General features: G+C 39.9%; 1 protein-coding gene across 9 annotated transcripts in view; it reads left to right on the top strand.

Annotated features, from left to right (window-relative positions):
* Positions 1–202: 202 nt before the first annotated feature.
* atat1 (alpha tubulin acetyltransferase 1) overlaps positions 203–21,289 on the top strand; it is a 46,792-nt gene continuing 25,705 nt past the window's right edge. For 2 of the 9 annotated variants that reach the window (XM_052469304.1, XM_052469310.1), the window contains exons 1-6: positions 228–694; positions 7,335–7,395; positions 7,493–7,584; positions 8,387–8,444; positions 19,292–19,405; positions 20,790–20,891. In XM_052469304.1, the coding sequence (XP_052325264.1) occupies positions 603–694; positions 7,335–7,395; positions 7,493–7,584; positions 8,387–8,444; positions 19,292–19,405; positions 20,790–20,891 (519 nt within the window). In that variant the 5' untranslated portion in view covers positions 228–602. Of the gene's footprint in view, positions 695–7,334; positions 7,396–7,492; positions 7,585–8,386; positions 8,445–19,291; positions 19,406–20,789; positions 20,892–21,289 lie in introns of all 9 variants that reach the window. The other 7 variants (XM_052469309.1, XM_052469308.1, XR_008070072.1 and 4 more) reach the window with 7 other exon arrangements.

The following is a 21,289-nucleotide window of genomic DNA, read 5'->3' as shown; positions in this document are numbered from 1 at the left end:
GTTAGAATGCTCGGGGCTTGTTCACATTGGCTTTCCTCACCACGTTATCGAACCATGAGAGACCCGGAAACATTTACCGTAGTGCAATGTATAAACGCACACGTTTAATTTCAGGATGCGTCACACGAACTAATAGGGATTTTCAATCGAAGCATTTTAAATTCTTGTGTATGTTGCGATTGTTAAATTGACATGTTTTGAATTTTGAACGTTTTTAGTAGACGAGGTTTTCAGAAAATGGTGGGCCGTGTTTTTGGTTGTACTATGGTTTTGGGTAACCGGGGAGTGTCTCCAGTCCACAACAGACACACAATGGATAGACGGACAGGATTGATACATTATTACCACTGCTTGGTCGGCCTTTTGATACTGTCGCTCGTAGGCAATTGATAACATGTTTTTTAGTGACTGTAAAATCATCTTGCAATTGCTGTGTGTCTTCAGTGGCCAATGTTGCTATCGTTGTTAGTTAGCTTTGCTAACAGCAGTGATATTGTTTAGCAGAAATCTCTAGCTGGCTAGCCTACCCCCCCACGTTAGCGAGCAGTAACACCTGCGGGAAAACTGTTTTTATACTCCGAGATAGACGCCTTTCAAAGAATATGGAAACCTCTTTTGATGTAAACCATCTTTTCCCTGAAACGATTACAGTTTTGGACCAAAACCTAATTGCAAGTGGAAAATCGCTGGGAAGGTAACGTTAGGCTTGTCGTTTTCAGCAGCCAAGAACAGCTTTTCATTTAGCATAATTATTTTCATTTTGGCAGATTATATGCAAAAAAAAATAATGTTTTGAAGCAACGTTTACTACCTCTGGCTACATGTGATGTTCTTTACAACATGATTGCAGAGAGCATCCGCCCTGTCAACCCAATACAGTTGTGCATGACGTCAATAGTGTATCGATATGCGGTGTTCAATGTGCTCGTCTGAACTAGTGGAGCGTTAAATACAACTGGGATTTAGGAAATCTCCGAATTTCTGTACAGCACTTTGAGATATCAGCTGATGTACGAGGGGCTATATAAATAACATTTGATTGATTGATTGATTTAGACTTCAGTGGGTTTTAAGACAACTGTGTAAAATCGTTTTGAATTGTCAGCAATTCGGGAATTCCAAGTCAGAAACTTGTGCATCTTTATAAAACTCTGACTTTCCGAACTGAAGATACAATGTGAATTTAACCTAATGTTTTCTCTCGAGTTCCCAGTTGTATTGAAAGCACCACGAGAAAAGGACATTTCAGACTCGCTGAACTGCTTGTAATACACATGCCGCATTCAAAAAGTTAGCAAATCAGAAATGTCCGAATTTCTACTAATCATTCAATCCCTTCCCCAGCATGCTAATGCAAAGTGACACACTGGCTATAAAGCCTATATGTAACCAACATTTATATTCTAACATTTTGACTATTTTGGATAAAAGATCACTGAGCAGTATGAAACACTAGGCTACCATATCAGACCAATACTTTAAAATACACTTGAGATCAATAGAGCCCCACAGTGGAGATGTCATAATGCCCATAACAACTAGCGGTCAAACAGGAAATGGTTCCATGCGTTTTCCCATTATTATTAGAAGCACTTATAATAAGGGCTGTGTTTCGTGTAGGCGTACCCCGGAGTGACGTTTTGATAACCATGGAAATCTCTCTTGGACAAGGTGACTTATCAATAAATGTGGCTCTATTTACTCCCTGATTCGAAAATGCTAATTATAATCAAAGTAGACATCATGCAAGTGTAACAGTACAGACTTCTACGTCCGTCCCCTCGCCCCGACCTGGGCGCGAACCAGGGACGCTCTGCACACGTCAAAAGTCACCCTCAAAGCGTCGTTACCCATCGCTCCACAAAAGCCGCAGTCCTTGCATAGCAAGGGGAACAACTACTTCAAGGTGTCAGAGCATGTGACGTCACCGATTGAAACGCTACTACCGCACACCACCGCTAACTAGCTAGCCATTTCACATCGGCTACACAAGACTAAAAATCCCTGCAAGCTCTTGCACGTCATCTTTTGCTGGCACCTTTGCTAACAGGTGTTGTCAATATAAAACATGCACAAGACAGTTCACGGAATTGTACATTTAAAGAAGTGTAGCCAATTTACTAATTACAAAATGTAGCTAACATTAGAGAGTTAATCCGGAGATTACCTACCTTTACCTCGATTCGGTAATCTCATCCAGATCATCATGGGATTTGTAGTTCTTTATGAAAGCCACATTAGCAACTAATTAGCGTTTCCTTTTTTTTTTTTGTCCTAAATTGATTTACACTGTTATCAAGACGTCACGCCAGGTTAAAACTACACCAAACACAGACCTTAATTTAAGCGTTTCTAAAGTCTCCTATGGGAATAATTATTGGAACCATTTCCTTGTTTGACAGCTAGGTTTTATGGGTATCAATAACAAGATGCAACGAGCTACCACAAGGCAGCTTCTTGTCATTGTTGGTAGCTATCTGACTGTTCAGAATCATAACGACTCACGACTTCCGGCCACATCATTTTGGTGTCAGCCAACCTGTCTATAGATCTCCAGGGACCTGCTCCAGTATCTATGCCGGAGAGACGTTTTTTTCTCCTTTATTTAACTAGGCAAGTCAGATAAAAGAACAAATTCTTATTTTCAAATGACTGCCTAGGACCTGTGGGTTAACAGCCTTGTTCAAGGGCAGAACGACAGACCTTATCAGCTCGGGGATTCGATCTTGCAACCTTTCAGTTACTAGTTCAACGCTCTAACCACTAGGCTACCTGCCGCCCAGATGTCTCTAATGCCCAAGGAAGCTCCAATTCAAACTCCCATTGGACGTCTCTGCAAGCGTTTTAATGTCAAAATATGTTTCTCATCAAATATGAAGTTTTGCTGAACAAATATTTTAATTTACTGCCATTACGGCCAGAATTCACTTCTAAAAAAGGTATAAATATGAAGTACATACTGGTCAATAAATTAAGAAAGTTGCTCAGCGAAACTCCATATTCGGTGAGTAAATAACTTATTTTGACATGATTAAAACGCTTGCAAAGCTGTTTAATGGGAATTTGAATCTGAGCTTCCTGGGCGTTTACGCCTCAATCACACCGACAGCGGCACAAAATAGCAGCGTCATCGGGATGTGTGTGCAACAACAGTTCAACATTCACCTCCTGCCTCCGTTTCTGTCAAGCCGTCTACACATACAGTCTGATGCATACATTCCATAAATCACCGCAAAGAACGCATTGCAACGTAATGCTGCAAGGCGAACGCAACGTTTAATTGGAAATGAATGTAATTCTGGTGTACCAAAAAAAATGCAATGATGCTGTCGGTGTGATCGAGGCGTTTCGGGGGGAGAAGACCCGTCAAACTCATCGTCGACATCTCGTAACGCACAGATCCTGAGGCACAGGGCCTGGTTTCCCAAAATCATCTTAGCGCTGAGTTAATCCTTTATAACCTTCACAGGATCATTGTTGAATCTCAGAGCTGTTTTCCCGAAACCGTCAACGCTAAAATGGTACTTGAAAACGCTCGTTATTTACCGACTGCCTCAGACCACGCATAGAACAGCTACTGAGTCATGTTATGTTTTTTTCCTCCCTTTTGAGTCACTTTATACACCGAAGATCTCCGCTAAACATAGAATCAAGATGTTTAACAGCTATGTGCGTTGATGGCTGTTTATCTGTCTCTCTGTTGACGGCCAATAACTTCACAATGAAGTTGACCACAAATACGAAGTTGCCAATGTCTTTGCAATTATTACAAACAAGCAAAGGTTAAAGAGATGCTTCAAATGAAAATGCAATGACTGTATTAAAAGAGAAATAGCCTACCAACAATGCCTTCGGAAAGTATTCAGACCCCTTGACTTTTTTCACATTTTATTACGTTACATCCTTATTCTAAAATTGATTAAATAAATAAAAAATCCTCAGCAATCTGCACACAATACACCATAATGACATTTATAAAAAAACAAAAACAGAAATACCCTTATTTACATAATTAGTCAGACCCTTTGCTATGAGACAGGACATTGAGCTCACGTGCATCCTGTTTCCATTGATCATCCTTGATGTTTCTCCAACTTAATTGGAGTGTGCCGTTCCATGATTTGGAAAGGCACACACCTGTCTATATAAGGTCTCACAGTTGACAGTGCATGTCAGAGCAAAAACCAAGCCATGAGTTCGAAGGAATTGTCCGTAGACCTCCAAGACAGGATTGTGTCGAGGCACAGATCTGGGGAAGGGTGCCAAAACATTTCTGCAGCATTGAAGTTCTCCAAGAACACAGTGGCCTCAATTATTCTTTAATAGAAGCAGTTTGGAACCAACAAGACTCTTCTTAGAGCTTGGCGCCCGGCCAAACTGGGCAGTCGGGGGAGAAAGGTCTTGGTCAGGGAGGCAACCAAGAACCTGATGGTCACTCTGACAGAGGTCTAGAGTTCCTCTGTGTAGATGGGAGAACCTTCCAGAAGGACAACCATCTCTGCAGCACTCCACCAATCAGGCCTTTATGGTAGAGTGGCCAGACGGAAGCCATTCCTCAGTAAAACACACATGACAGCCCACTTGGAGTTTTCCAAAAGGCACCTAAAGACTCAGACCATCTGGAGGAAACCTGGCATCATCCCTACGGTGAAGCATGGTGGTAGCAGCATCATGCTGTGGGGATCATTTTCAGCAGCAGGGACTGGGACACTAGTCAGGATCAAGGCAAAGATGAACGGAGCAAAGTACAGAGAGATCCTTGATGAAAAGCTTCTCCAGAGCGCTCAGGACCTCAGACTGGGGCGAAGGTTCACCTTTCAACAGGACAACGACCCTAAGCACACAGCCAAGACAACGCAGGAGTGGCTTCTGGACAAGTCTCTGAATTTCCTCGAGTGGCACAGCCAGAGCCTGGACTTAAACCCTATCAAACATCTATGAAAAGACCGGAAAATATCTGTGCAGCAACGTTCCGCATCCAACCTGACAGAGCTTGAGAGGATCTGCAGAGAAGAATGGGAGACACTCCACTATTACAGGCGTGCCAAGCTTGTAGGGTCATACTCAAGAAGACTCGAGGCTGTAATCGCTGCCAGAGGTGCTTCAACAAAGTACTGAGTAAAGGGTCTGAATAATTATGTTAATGTGATATTTCAGTTTTTGTATTTTTAATGAATTAGTATTAAAAAAAATGAAGTCTATGCTTTGTCATTATAAGGTATTGTGTGTGTGTGTGTGTGGATTGATGAGGGAATACAACTATTTAATCCATTTTAGAATAAGGCTGTAACCTAACAAAATGTGAAAAAAAGTCAAAGGGCTGAATACTTTCCGAAGGCCATTCTGCCTTCTCCCGTGTATATATACGCAACATGCAACAATTTCAACCATTTTACTGAGTTACAGTTGATATATGAAATCAGTTCATTGAAATATATTCATTAGACCCTAATCTATGGATTTCACATGAATGGGCAGGGGTGCAGTCAAGGGTGGCCCTGGGAGGGCATAGGCCCACCCACTTGGGAGCCAGGCCCCGCCATTCAAAATGAGTTTTTCCCCACAAAAAAGCTTTATTACAGACAAATATTCCTCAGCTTAACCATCTGTCCGGGTGTTTGGTCTCAGGCGATCCCGCAGGTGAAGAAGCCGAATTTCAAGGTTCTGGGGTGGCATGGTTACACATGGTCTGCGGGACTGTGGAATAGGTGACGGCTGTAGGGAGCAGGCAAAATGGCTGATGGCTGTAGGGAGAAAGCGGAATGGCTGACGGCGGAATGGCTGACGGCTGTAGGGAGACGGCGGAATGGCTGACGGCTGTAGGGAGCAGGCAGAATGGCTGACGGCTGTAGGGAGCAGGCAGAATGGCTGACGTCTGTAGGGAGCAGGCAGAATGGCTGACGGCTGTAGGGAGCAGGCAGAATGGCTGACGGCTGTAGGGAGACGGCAGAATGGCTGACGGCTGTAGGGAGCAGGCAGAATGGCTGACGGCAGAATGGCTGACGGCCGTAGGGAGACGGCAGAATGGCTGACGGCTGTAGGGAGACGGCGGAATGGCTGACGGCTGTAGGGAGCAGGCAGAATGGCTGACGGCTGTAGGGAGCAGGCAGAATGGCTGACGTCTGTAGGGAGCAGGCAGAATGGCTGACGGCTGTAGGGAGCAGGCAGAATGGCTGACGGCTGTAGGGAGACGGCAGAATGGCTGACGGCTGTAGGGAGCAGGCAGAATGGCTGACGGCAGAATGGCTGACGGCCGTAGGGAGACAGCAGAATGGCTGACGGCTGTAGGGAGACGGCAGAATGGCTGACGGCAGAATGGCTGAAGGCAGTAGGGAGTCGGCAGAATGGCTGACGGCCGTAGGGAGACAGCAGAATGGCTGACGGCTGTAGGGAGACGGCAGAATGGCTGACGGCTGTAGGGAGACGGCAGAATGTCTGACGGCCGTAGGGAGACAGCAGAATGGCTGACGGCTGTAGGGAGACGGCAGAATGGCTGACGGCTGTAGGGAGACGGCAGAATGGCTGACAGCTGTAGGGAGACGGCAGAATGGCTGACGGCTGTAGGGAGACGGCAGAATGGCTGACGGCTGTAGGGAGAAGGCAGAATGGCAGTAGGGAGAAGGCAGAATGGCAGTAGGGAGAAGGCAGAATGGCTGTAGGGAGAAGGCAGAATGGCAGTAGGGAGAAGGCAGAATGTCAGTAGGGAGAAGTCAGAATGGCAGTAGGGAGAAGGCAGAATGGCAGTCGGGAGAAGGCAGAATGGGAGAAGGCATAATGGCAGTCGGGAGAAGGCATAATGGCAGTCGGGAGAAGGCAGAATGGCAGTCGGGAGAAGGCAGAATGGCAGTCGGGAGAAGGCAGAATGGCAGTCGGGAGAAGGCAGAATGGCAGTAGGGAGAAGGCAGAATGGTGCCTAGAGTTTTAAAGGACCTGCTCTAACAGCTGGGGTATGATTGTTGGATAAGCATTATAATAATCCGCCTCAATATGTGCAGCCACTAGGTGGAATAATTCTAATGTTAAGGTAATACTTTGAATGGAGAATGCTGATCTGAGAGCAGCGATGCCTTTTTTCTTTCGGTCCAATCAGTATCAACACACGCCTTAACAACACAGTTAGTGACTGTTCTCCCTGCTTGGTGTTTTTGGGGAAAAGCATGTTACGTCTTCGGCCGTTGTTGAAAGTGTTAAAGCACTCGGAAGCCTAAAGTTCCATCGCTGTGTGGAAACCTGTCCCTGATTGGTTTGCTGTTACAGTTTGAAATGAATCAAACCTCACCATCTCCTCTCTTAACATTTCTCCTCTTTTTCTTTTTGAAAATTATTTAATGTAGGTCAGATCCCCAACCCCAAATTGCAGCAGTCATTGATGAACTTGGAAGAGCCTCAGCCAAGGTGTGTAGCCAAGCTACTGTGGGTGGTTGGGTTCGTGCTGTGTCCTATTTGTGTTGCCGTAGGCTCCGGTTTCATTCACTCTATTGTCTTTCCCCAGGCCCAATACTTGACAGCCCCAATCACAAGTGCATCCAAGCTGCAGACCAACAAGCACCATCTCTACCTGCTTAAGGACGGAGAAAGCAATGGGTACACCTACCTACCTACCTACCTACCTACCTACCTACCTACCTACCTACCTACCTACCTACCTACCTACCTACCTACCTACCTACCTACCTACCTCATCACAGAACATGCATGCACAGCTCTCTGTTTCTATCCTCTTCTGGAACATAGAAATAGTATTACTAGAATGGGAAAAAGCCTCCTAAAGCCTCATTCCCCATCACAGATTGCATTAGAAAACGTAATCATCTACTATTGAGGACATTTTGTCCAGCATTCAAACAGAATCCGACAACAGAACATGCATGCACATCTGTTTCTGTTCAGACCTCTCTTTTGGAAGTGGTTTTAAGAATTAGCCAATGTTCACTGATACGGTAGCAAGAGCTTTTCAAGGCCACCTTGGCATGTCCACTACTGTCACAGAATGCTTTCCTTTCCTTCCTTCCTTGTTTCTGTAATGAGTTGTGAGGTGACGAAGAGGGTGCAGTTAGTAGATAAACGGTATGGTGCTGAAACCAACACTACCTGTTTACTACTTCTGCTTTCTGTCAGTGGAATTCACTCCAATGGAAAACTAAGTGAGTCATTTTATGACTTCTGCCTTCCTCTTGCTTCCAATGTAGCAGCTTGACTCACTCTCTCTCTCTCTCTCTCTCTCTCTCTCTCTCTCTCTCTCTCTCTCTCTCTCCCTCTCTCTCTCCCTGTCTCTCTCCCTGTCTCTCTCTCTCTCTCTCTCTCTCTCTCTCTCTCTCTCTCTCTCTCTCTCTCTCTCTCTCTCTCTCTCTCTCTCTCTCTCTTCCCCCTCCCCCCACGCACACAGAGGAAGAGGACTTGTGGTGGGGTTTCTGAAGGTTGGCTATAAGAAGTTATTTCTGCTTGTGAGTCCCACTTTCTTCATTTGGTTTTTCCACAATGTGTTTGATGCCACACAGGCAAATGTTTTTGTTTCTATTAACGCAAAAGTGTGTTGCCTTTTTGCCTCTGTTTACTCAGTAAGAGGGATCAGTTCATTCAAGTGTAGGACTGTGACAGTCTTGGAATTTTGGATGATGGCAATTGGCCAGCCGAATGATCACGGTTACCATAATAACTAATAAGCATATGTCCTCCACTCCTGATTGGAGCATGTGCTGCCATAGAAATATAATTAATAGAATTGGCGTCCCCATTCAAGTCAATGATGGCATAATGGGTGGGCTGGCGGTCATTGCAAGTACACCCATAGGAACAAAGCAGGAATTAAAATATGTGCTGTGATTTGTTGATTCAACTGAAATGCATTCCATTGCATGATCATTTTAAATGAACATTCTACATTACCATGGAAATGATTGCATCACAATACCAGGCAGCAATAGATCTAGGTTAATAATATACAGGTTAAGACAAGGATTCTAATATCCCATAACCCTTTGTGCCACTATTCAACAAGGGACTAGTGATGGAAGTCTCTCTTTTTCCTGAATCTGATCTTTTCCAATCGTTCAGTCAAAATAACAAATCTTTTGACTCATTTAGTACATTTGAGGCTGTCATTTGAGTCGGTAATGCCCCGAGCACGCAGGACTCCCTACCGGCGAACGATCAACTGAAAACATGAGAGTCAAGATTCTACAAGCCTCTCATTCACGTCTCGTTCTGCGTAGGGGACTTATTGCAGCTGCCAGAAATTAGACTTGTAAACGTGTGTTTTAAACAATGTACATTTGTTGATTGCCAGGCATACAAATATGTCCACTTTGGACTGACGAGCAGGTCAAGCGAACGTTCAGAAATAACAAATCGTCCATTACAATATTATCACCACCGTTGTGGTTAATTAATTCAATGCATTGGTCAAATGATTGTATTATTTTAGGTGACTTTAATGAGGTAAATCCTCTGCTAAGGATAGAAAAACGACTGAAAATATGTATTTTACTCAATTAATTGAAGAACCAACGAGAATCAACCAACAAATGTCTAATGGGACTTTGCCTCTGTTGGCTCTTGGTGACACGTCCTGTCAGGATTCTAAATTCAGCTGTTCCTCCAGACTGCTTCAGTGATCATTCCATCATCTACTGTGTATAGAAAATTAACATACCTAAAGCACCACCCAAATTATTGATTTATTTAAGACAATGTAAAAATGTAAATATTGAGGACTTGATATCCATGAACTGGCAAAGATAATGTGGTGGTGATTGTCCTATGAAAAGCCGCTGGCACAGGAGAGAGCTGTCCATAACACGGCCATAAGAATCAGCTTTCCAAACGTTACTCTTTTCAGGTGAAGTTCCCATTCATTGCGTATATAACATATATAAATAGCTCCAAAACACTTATTCCTATAGAAAAGGTGCATTCTATAAGCTGTCTCTGTGATACGGTAACAACTGCATGTGCTCTCCTCTCACCTGTGCTGAACCCTTCCTATACACACACACGCACACACACACACACATGCACGCGCACACGCACACGCACACGACCAGTGACCCATGACCCCAACATATAGTGCCCTCTAGTGTACAAAACAAGCCTTGACAGACAACACATAAACCGGCAAACACAGCTCCTATAGATAGTCTTACAAAAAAAATAACAAAGAAATCCGCAGCAGGAAATACACAAATACCTTTCAAATACGTTCAAATAGTCAACCTATTCAGCGAATAATCCTAAACGGCCGTGTTCATTTAAGAACCGGCAGATATAGCTGATGTTTTAATCTATTACATCAATATGTTACATCAGATAATCATTTCACCCACAAGTCCATCAATGCTGGGGTATACAGGAACTCTACTTCCCTTCAGGAAGTAGTCACACCCCTTGGCTTTACACACATTTTGTAGTGTTATGGACTCACAGCTGTAATTGCTGCCAGGTGATTTAAACATGTATTGACTTGGTATTACCTTTACTACTAATGGTAATACCTCTACTACTAATGGTAATACCTCTACTACTAATGGTAATACCTCTACTACTAATGGTATTACCTCTACTACTAATGGTAATACCTCTACTACTAATGGTAATACCTCTACTACTAATGGTAATACCTCTACTATATTACCTCTACTACTAATGGTATTACCTGTACTACTAATGGTATTACCTCTACTACTAATGGTAATACCTGTACTACTAATGGTATTACCTCTACTACTAATGGTAATACCTCTACTACTAATGGTATTACCTCTACTACTAATGGTAATACCTCTACTATATTACCTCTACTACTAATGGTATTACCTGTACTACTAATGGTAATACCTCTACTACTAATGGTAATACCTGTACTACTAATGGTAATACCTCTACTACTAATGGTATTACCTCTACTACTAATGGTAATACCTCTACTACTAATGGTAATACCTCTACTACTAATGGTATTACCTCTACTAATAATGGTAATACCTCTACTACTAATGGTATTACCTCTACTACTAATCATATTACCTCTACTACTAATGGTATTACCTCTACTACTAATGGTAATACCTCTACTACTAATGGTATTACCTCTACTACTAATGGTAATACCTCTACTACTAATGGTATTACCTCTACTACTAATGGTAATACCTCTACTACTAATGGTATTACCTCTACTACTAATGGTAATACCTCTACTACTAATGGTAATACCTCTACTACTAATGGTAATACCTCTACTACTAATGGTAATACCTCTACTACTAATGGTAATACCTCTACTACTAATGGTATTACCTCTACTACTAATGGTAATACCTCTACTACTAATGGTAATACCTCTACTACTAATGGTAATACCTCTACTACTAATGGTATTACCTCTACTACTAATGGTAATACCTCTACTACTAATGGTATTACCTCTACTACTAATGGTAATACCTCTACTACTAATGGTAAAGCTCTACTACTAATGGTAATACCTCTACTACTAATGGTAATACCTCTACTACTAATGGTATTACCTCTACTACTAATGGTAATACCTCTACTACTAATGGTATTACCTCTACTACTAATGGTATTACCTCTACTACTAATGGTATTACCTCTACTACTAATGGTAATACCTCTACTACTAATGGTAATACCTCTACTACTAATGGTATTACCTCTACTACTAATGGTATTACCTCTACTACTAATGGTAATACCTGTACTACTAATGGTATTACCTCTACTACTAATGGTAATACCTCTACTACTAATGGTAATACCTCTACTACTAATGGTAATACCTCTACTACTAATGGTAATACCTCTACTACTAATGGTATTACCTCTACTACTAATGGTAATACCTCTACTACTAATGGTAATACCTCTACTACTAATGGTAATACCTCTACTACTAATGGTAATACCTCTACTACTAATGGTAATACCTCTACTACTAATGGTAATACCTCTACTACTAATGTTATTACCTCTTCTACTAATGGTAATACCTCTACTACTAATGGTAATACCTCTAGCACAGTGGTACCAGGGGCAGCGGACTCTCAAATGTTTTTTTTCCCCCACCATTGTAAGCCTGCCACACAACACACTATACAATACATTTATTAAACATAGGAATGAGTGTGAGTTTTTGTCACAAACCGGCTCGTGGGAAGTGACAACGAGCTCTTTTAGGACCAGGGCACAAATAATAATATATCTTACTTATAAAACCTTATTTGTTCATCAAAAATGGTGAATAACTCACCACAGGTTAATGAGAAGGGTGTGCTTGAAAGGATGCACATAACTCTGCAATATTGGGTTGTATTGGAGAGAGTCTCAGTGTTAAATCATTTTCCACACACAGTCTATACCTGTATATAGTTTTCATGCTAGTAAGGGCCGAGAATCCACTCTCACATAGGTACGTGGTTGCAAAGGGCATCAGTGTCTTAACAGCGCGATTTGCCAAGGCAGGATACTCTGAGCGCAGCCCTATCCAGAAATCTGTCAGTGGCTTCTGATGAATTCAATTTTCACAGAACCGCTTGTTGCAATTTCGATGAGGCTCTCTTGTTCAGATATCAGTAAGTGGAGAGGAGGCAGGGCATGAAAAGGCTAACAAATCCCATTGTCTGTGTCATCTGTTATTAGTTGTAGTTTATTAGCGGTAGTGTTTATTAGTTGTAGTGTTTATTAGCTGTGGCTGAAGTTTATATTAGCTGTGGAAGTAGTTTATATTAGCTGTGGTAGTAGTTTATATTAGCTGTGGCTGTAGTTTATATTAGCTGTGGCTGTAGTTTATATTAGCCGTGGCTGTAGTTTATATTAGCAGTGGTAGTAGTTTATATTAGCTGTGGCTGTAGTTTATATTAGCTGTGGAAGTAGTTTATATTAGCTGTGGTAGTAGTTTATATTAGCTGTGGTAGTAGTTTATATTAGCTGTGGCTGTAGTTTATATTAGCTGTGGCTGTAGTTTATATTAGCCGTGGCTCTCGTTTATATTAGCTGTGGCTGTAGTTTATATTAGCTGTGGCTGTAGTTTATATTAGCCGTGGCTCTCGTTTATATTAGCTGTGGTAGTAGTTTATATTAGCTGTGGCTGTAGTTTATATTAGCTGTGGCTGTAGTTTATATTAGCCGTGGCTGTAGTTTATATTAGCAGTGGTAGTAGTTTATATTAGCTGTGGCTGTAGTTTATATTAGCTGTGGAAGTAGTTTATATTAGCTGTGGTAGTAGTTTATATTAGCTGTGGTAGTAGTTTATATTAGCTGTGGCTGTAGTTTATATTAGCTGTGGCTGTAGTTTATATTAGCCGTGGCTCTCGTTTATATTAGCTGTGGCTGTAGTTTATATTAGCTGTGGCTGTAGTTTATATTAGCCGTGGCTCTCGTTTATATTAGCTGTGGTAGTAGTTTATATTAGCTGTGGCTGTAGTTTATATTAGCTGTGGCTGTAGTTTATATTAGCCGTGGCTGTAGTTTATATTAGCAGTGGTAGTAGTTTATATTAGCTGTGGCTGTAGTTTATATTAGCTGTGGAAGTAGTTTATATTAGCTGTGGTAGTAGTTTATATTAGCTGTGGTAGTAGTTTATATTAGCTGTGGCTGTAGTTTATATTAGCTGTGGCTGTAGTTTATATTAGCCGTGGCTCTCGTTTATATTAGCTGTGGCTGTAGTTTATATTAGCTGTGGCTGTAGTTTATATTAGCTGTGGCTGTAGTTTATATTAGCTGTGGCTGTAGTTTATATTAGCTGTGGCTGTATTTGTATTAGCTGTGGTAGTAGTTTATATTAGCTGTGGCTGTAGTTTATATTAGCTGTGGTAGTAGTTTATATTAGCTGTGGCTGTAGTTTATATTAGCTGTGGCTGTAGTTTATATTAGCTGTGGCTGTAGTTTATATTAGCTGTGGCTGTAGTTTATGTTAGCTGTGGTAGTAGTTTATATTAGCTGTGGCTGTAGTTTATATTAGCTGTGGCTGTAGTTTATATTAGCAGTGGTAGTAGTTTATATTAGCTGTGGCTGTAGTTTATATTAGCTGTGGAAGTAGTTTATATTAGCTGTGGCTCTCGTTTATATTAGCTGTGGCTGTAGTTTATATTAGCTGTGGCTGTAGTTTATATTAGCTGTGGCTGTAGTTTATATTAGCTGTGGCTGTAGTTTATATTAGCTGTGGCTGTAGTTTGTATTAGCTGTGATAGTAGTTTATATTAGCTGTGGTAGTAGTTTATATTAGCTGTGGCTGTAGTTTATATTAGCTGTGGCTGTAGTTTGTATTAGCTGTGGTAGTAGTTTATATTAGCTGTGGCTGTAGTTTATATTAGCTGTGGTAGTAGTTTATATTAGCTGTGGCTGTAGTTTATATTAGCTGTGGCTGTAGTTTATATTAGCTGTGGCTGTAGTTTATGTTAGCTGTGGTAGTAGTTTATATTAGCTGTGGCTGTAGTTTATATTAGCTGTGGCTGTAGTTTATATTAGCAGTGGTAGTAGTTTATATTAGCTGTGGCTGTAGTTTATATTAGCTGTGGAAGTAGTTTATATTAGCTGTGGCTCTCGTTTATATTAGCTGTGGCTGTAGTTTATATTAGCTGTGGCTGTAGTTTATATTAGCTGTGGCTGTAGTTTATATTAGCTGTGGCTGTAGTTTATATTAGCTGTGGCTGTAGTTTGTATTAGCTGTGGTAGTAGTTTATATTAGCTGTGGTAGTAGTTTATATTAGCTGTGGTAGTAGTTTATATTAGCTGTGGCTGTAGTTTGTATTAGCTGTGGCTGTAGTTTATATTAGCTGTGGTAGTAGTTTATATTAGCTGTGGCTGTAGTTTATATTAGCTGTGGCTGTAGTTTATGTTAGCTGTGGCTGTAGTTTATATTAGCTGTGGCTGTAGTTTATGTTAGCTGTGGTAGTAGTTTTTATTAGCTGTGGCTGTAGTTTATATTAGCTGTGGCTGTAGTTTATATTAGCAGTGGTAGTAGTTTATATTAGCTGTGGCTGTAGTTTATATTAGCTGTGGAAGTAGTTTATATTAGCTGTGGCTGTAGTTTATATTAGCTGTGGCTGTAGTTTATATTAGCTGTGGTAGTAGTTTATATTAACTGGCTGTAGTTTATATTAGCTGTGGCTGTAGTTTATATTAGCAGTGGTAGTAGTTTATATTAGCTGTGGCTGTAGTTTATATTAGCTGTGGAAGTAGTTTATATTAGCTGTGGCTGTAGTTTGTATTAGCTGTGGAAGTAGTTTATATTAGCTGTGGCTGTAGTTTATATTAGCTGTGGCTGTAGTTTATATTAGCTGTGGTAGTAGTTTATATTAACTGGCTGTAGTTTATATTAGCTGTGGCTGTAGTTTATATTAGCTGTGGCTGTAGTTTATATTAACTGTGGCAGTAGTTTATATTAGCTGTGGCTGTAGTTTATGTTAGCTGTGGTAGTAGTTTATATTAGCTGTGGCTGTAGTTTATATTAGCTGTGGCTGTAGTTTATATTAGCAGTGGTAGTAGTTTATATTAGCTGTGGCTGTAGTTTATATTAGCTGTGGAAGTAGTTTATATTAGCTGTGGCTGTAGTTTATATTAGCTGTGGCTGTAGTTTATATTAGCTGTGGTAGTAGTTTATATTAACTGGCTGTAGTTTATATTAGCTGTGGCTGTAGTTTATATTAGCAGTGGTAGTAGTTTATATTAGCTGTGGCTGTAGTTTATATTAGCTGTGGAAGTAGTTTATATTAGCTGTGGCTGTAGTTTATATTAGCTGTGGAAGTAGTTTATATTAGCTGTGGCTGTAGTTTATATTAGCTGTGGCTGTAGTTTATATTAGCTGTGGTAGTAGTTTATATTAACTGGCTGTAGTTTATATTAGCTGTGGCTGTAGTTTATATTAGCTGTGGCTGTAGTTTATATTAACTGTGGCAGTAGTTTATATTAGCTGTGGCTGTAGTTTATATTAGCTGTGGCTGTAGTTTATATTAGATGTGGTAGTAGTTTATATTAGCTGTGGCTGTAGTTTTATTAGCTGTGGCTGTAGTTTATATTAGCTGTGGCTGTAGTTTATATTAGCTGTGGCAGTAGTTTATATTAGCTGTGGCTGTAGTTTATATTAGCTGTGGCTGTAGTTTATATTAGCTGTGGCTGTAGTTTATATTAGCTGTGGCTGTAGTTTGTATTAGCTGTGGTAGTAGTTTATATTAGCTGTGGCTGTAGTTTATATTAGCTGTGGTAGTAGTTTATATTAGCTGTGGCTGTAGTTTATATTAGCTGTCGCTGTAGTTTATATTAGCTGTGGCTGTAGTTTATATTAGCTGTGGCTGTAGTTTATATTAGCTGTGGCTGTAGTTTATATTAGCTGTGGTAGTAGTTTATATTAGCTGTGGCTGTAGTTTATATTAGCTGTGGCTGTAGTTTATATTAGCTGTGGCTGTAGTTTATATTAGCTGTGGCTGTAGTTTATATTAGCTGTGGTAGTAGTTTATATTAGCTGTGGCTGTAGTTTATATTAGCTGTGGCTGTAGTTTATATTAGCTGTGGCTGTAGTTTATATTAGCTGTGGCTGTAGTTTATATTAGCTGTGGCTGTAGTTTATATTAGCTGTGGCTGTAGTTTATATTAGCTGTGGCAGTAGTTTATATTAGCTGTGGCTGTAGTTTATATTAGCTGTGGCTGTAGTTTATATTAGCTGTGGCTGTAGTTTATATTAGCTGTGGCTGTAGTTTATATTAGCTGTGGCTGTAGTTTATATTAGCTGTGGCTGTAGTTTATATTAGCTGTGGCTGTAGTTTATATTAGCTGTGGTAGTAGTTTATATTAGCTGTGGCTGTAGTTTATATTAGCTGTGGCTGTAGTTTATATTAGCTGTGGCTGTAGTTTATATTAGCTGTGGCTGTAGTTTATATTAGCTGTGGTAGTAGTTTATATTAGCTGTGGCTGTAGTTTATATTAGCTGTGGCTGTAGTTTATATTAGCTGTGGTAGTAGTTTATATTAGCTGTGGCTGTAGTTTATATTAGCTGTGGCTGTAGTTTATATTAGCTGTGGTAGTAGTTTATATTAGCTGTGGCTGTAGTTTATGTAGTTTTATTTACATCAATCATTAGACTGTTACAATACATCAATCATTACAGACTGTTACAATACATCAATCATTAGACTGTTACAATACATCAATCATTACAGACTGTTACAATACATCAATCATTAGACTGTTACAAAACATCAATCATTACAGACTGTTACAATACATCAATCATTACAGACTGTTACAATACATCAATCATTAGACTGTTACAATACATCAATCATTACAGACTGTTACAATACATCAATCATTACAGACTGTTACAATACATCAATCATTACAGACTGTTACAATACATCAATCATTACAGACTGTTACAATACATCAATCATTAGACTGTTACAATACATCAATCATTACAGACTGTTACAATACATCAATCATTACAGACTGTTACAATACATCAATCATTACAGACTGTTACAATACATCAATCATTAGACTGTTACAATACATCAATCACTGTTACAATACATCAATCATTAGACTGTTACAATACATCAATCATTACAGACTGTTACAATACATCAATCATTAGACTGTTACAATACATCAATCATTAGACTGTTACAATACATCAATCATTAGACTGTTACAATACATCAATCATTAATCAGACTGTTACAATACATCAATCATTAGACTGTTACAATACATCAATCATTACAGACTGTTACAATACATCAATCATTAGACTGTTACAATACATCAATCATTACAGACTGTTACAATACATCAATCATTAGACTGTTACAATACATCAATCATTACAGACTGTTACAATACATCAATCATTACAGACTGTTACAATACATCAATCATTACAGACTGTTACAATACATCAATCATTAGACTGTTACAATACATCAATCATTAGACTGTTACAATACATCAATCATTAGACTGTTACAATCAATCATTAGACACAATACATCAATCATTAGACTGTTACAATACATCAATCATTACAGACTGTTACAATACATCAATCATTACAGACTGTTACAATACATCAATCATTACAATACATCAATCATTAGACTGTTACAATACATCAATCATTAGACTGTTACAATACATCAATCATTAGACTGTTACAATACATCAATCATTACAGACTGTTACAATACATCAATCATTACAGACTGTTACAATACATCAATCATTAGACTGTTACATCAATCATTAGATCAATCATACATCAATCAGACTGTTACAATACATCAATCATTAGACTGTTACAATACATCAATCATCAATCATAGACTGTTACAATACATCAATCATTAGACTGTTACAATACATCAATCATTAGACTGTTACAATACATCAATCATTACAGACTGTTACAATACATCAATCATTAGACTGTTACAATACATCAATCATTAGACTGTTACAATACATCAATCATTACAGACTGTTACAATACATCAATCATTACAGACTGTTTGTTACAACACATCAATCATTAGACTGTTACAATACATCAATCATTACAGACTGTTACAATACATCAATCATTACAGACTGTTACAATACATCAATCATTACAGACTGTTACAATACATCAATCATTAGACTGTTACAATACATCAATCATTACAGACTGTTACAATACATCAATCATTAGACTGTTACAATACATCAATCATTACAGACTGTTACAATACATCAATCATTACAGACTGTTTGTTACAACACATCAATCATTAGACTGTTACAATACATCAATCATTAGACTGTTACAATACTACTAACCAGGGTTACAGGTTCTATTCATTCTATTTACCAGTCATATTACCAGGGTTAGAGGTTCTATTCATTCTATTTACCAGGGTTAGAGGTTATATTAATTCTATTTACCTGTCATATTACCAGGGTTACAGGTTCTATTCATTCTATTTACCAGTCATATTACCAGGGTTAGAGGTTCTATTCATTCTATTTACCAGTCATATTACCAGGGTTACAGGTTCTATTCAATCTATTTACCAGTCATATTAACCTGTTATTTTATTTTCGAATATTCATCCAGAATTGTAATTGTGACAGGCCTTTTCAAATGTACTAGTTTCCCTATGTATAATGCTTTTGATTACTCCTAATTGCCCCTGAATGGATTCGTCAAAGCTGAATTAGATTCAGTTGAGAATTGACTTGAATTATGAATTGCATAACATTGCGTTGAATCTAATTCATTGTAATGTCCCCCTAGGACCAGCAGGGGGCGCATGTCGAGACAGAGCCTCTGTGTGTCTTGGATTTCTTTGTGAAAGAGAACCTTCAGAGGCACGGTTACGGACTAGAGCTGTTTAGCTTCATGCTGCAGGTGAGACAGACACCACGCCTTTACCTGGGACAGATGCAGGGTTGGGGTTTACCTGGGACAGATAGAGGGTTGGGGTTTACCTGGGACAGATGCAGGGTTGAGGTTTACCTGGGACAGATGCAGGGTTGAGGTTTACCTGGGACAGATGCAGGGTTGGGGTTTACCTGGGACAGATGCAGGGTTGGGGTTTACCTGGGACAGATGCAGGGTTGGGGTTTACCTGGGACAGATGCAGGGTTGGGGTTTACCTGGGACAGATGCAGGGTTGAGGTTTACCTGGGACAGATGCAGGGTTGGGGTTTACCTGGGACAGATGCAGGGTTGGGGTTTACCTGGGACAGATGCAGGGTTGGGGTTTACCTGGGACAGATGCAGGGTTGGGGTTTACCTGGGACAGATGCAGGGTTGGGGTTTACCTGGGACGGGGTCAATTCGAATTGGAGTAAACTGAAATCCAATTCAATAATTGAAAAATTGCATTTGTCAGTAATGATTTCTCAATAAACTGCGAAGGAGATATTTATTTTTAAATGTTTTAAATTTGTCCATTGTAAATTCAAATCACTTCCTGAATTGAGATGTTTCAATTCAAATTGACTCCAACCCTGGACAGAAGGGATGAACACTGAATGGTTACGCCTGACTGAATGCTGGGGTATATTCACTGGGAAGCAAACGACAAGGGACCTACCTGAATTTGTCCGATAAGAAACTTGTTTTCATAAGAAGTTTTTTGTTACAAAGCTTTTTCCTACAGTTTGCACTAATGAATACACCCCCTGCTCTCATGATTGTTGAGCGGAGCACTCAGTCTGGTTTGACTCGGGGTGTATTGATTACGCCGATTCTTTTACAAAACATTTTGCAACAGAAACCGTTTAATGTAAACTCCGTTGAGTTCCGTTTTGTTCTTAAACGGAAGTTGTAGTTCAGTCGTGTCTCTCTTTAAAAAAAAAAGAAATAAGGGTCTGGAAGAAGTTGGAAGGAACCACGCGGAAGAATCTGTCATTTATAGATGTGCAACTTGTGCCAAGTACTTTGTAGACTATTCAGTTTGGAATGGCAGCTTGTGGAAACCATACAATTAAAATTAAACTACCACTTCCATTTAAGAACACAACAGCTTTTATGTCGTGTTAAAGAGCGTTTGGGACTAAACATTTTTCTTTTGCAACAGAATCAGTGTAATGAACACACCCCAGGCTATGAAAACTAGAGCACACAGACTGGAATGTGTTGGAGGCAGAGTCGCTACACTAGAAGTGATATTGCTAGAGATTACAGAGGGTTGTCAATGAGGGTGTTTTCCTAAATGTCTGTTTGCTCGTTGAGACGTGTGGTAATTGCTCCATTTTTCTTTTCTCCCCCCCCCCTCCATGTTCAGCACAAAAAGGTAGAGCCGGTGATGATGGCTTACGACAGGCCCTCCCCTAAGTTCCTCTCTTTCCTGGAGAAGCATTACTGTCTGAAAAACAGTGTACCTCAGGTATGATTTCGGAGCGGTCTCTCCAACCCCAAAACTGGTAAATGATTATACAGGCCTGACACCAACAGCCTAATATAATGAAAATAGCTATGAAAATATCATAAACAAACGGTTTCAGACTGAGATAAGACAGGAGGTGAAGGGGGTATGGGCTAAATATAGAAAGCATGACTGGTGCAATTAAGATTTGATTTGATATGGATATGACGCAGGCAGGATGGTACTATTAGATAAAAGTACATGTAGATTTCCATTAGTCCCCTGGGCATATCAAACTGATACAGTCAGCCATCAAACTGAGATACAGTCAGCCATCAAACTGAGATACAGTCAGCCGTTAAACTGAGATACAGTCAGCCATCAAACTGATACAGTCAGCCATCAAACTGAGATACAGT

The sequence above is a fragment of the Oncorhynchus keta genome, chromosome 19 (assembly GCF_023373465.1).
Source record: "Oncorhynchus keta strain PuntledgeMale-10-30-2019 chromosome 19, Oket_V2, whole genome shotgun sequence".
NCBI lineage: Eukaryota > Metazoa > Chordata > Actinopteri > Salmoniformes > Salmonidae > Oncorhynchus > Oncorhynchus keta.
Note: the sequence above shows the minus strand (reverse complement) of the source record. Positions and strands in the feature narration are given on the sequence as shown.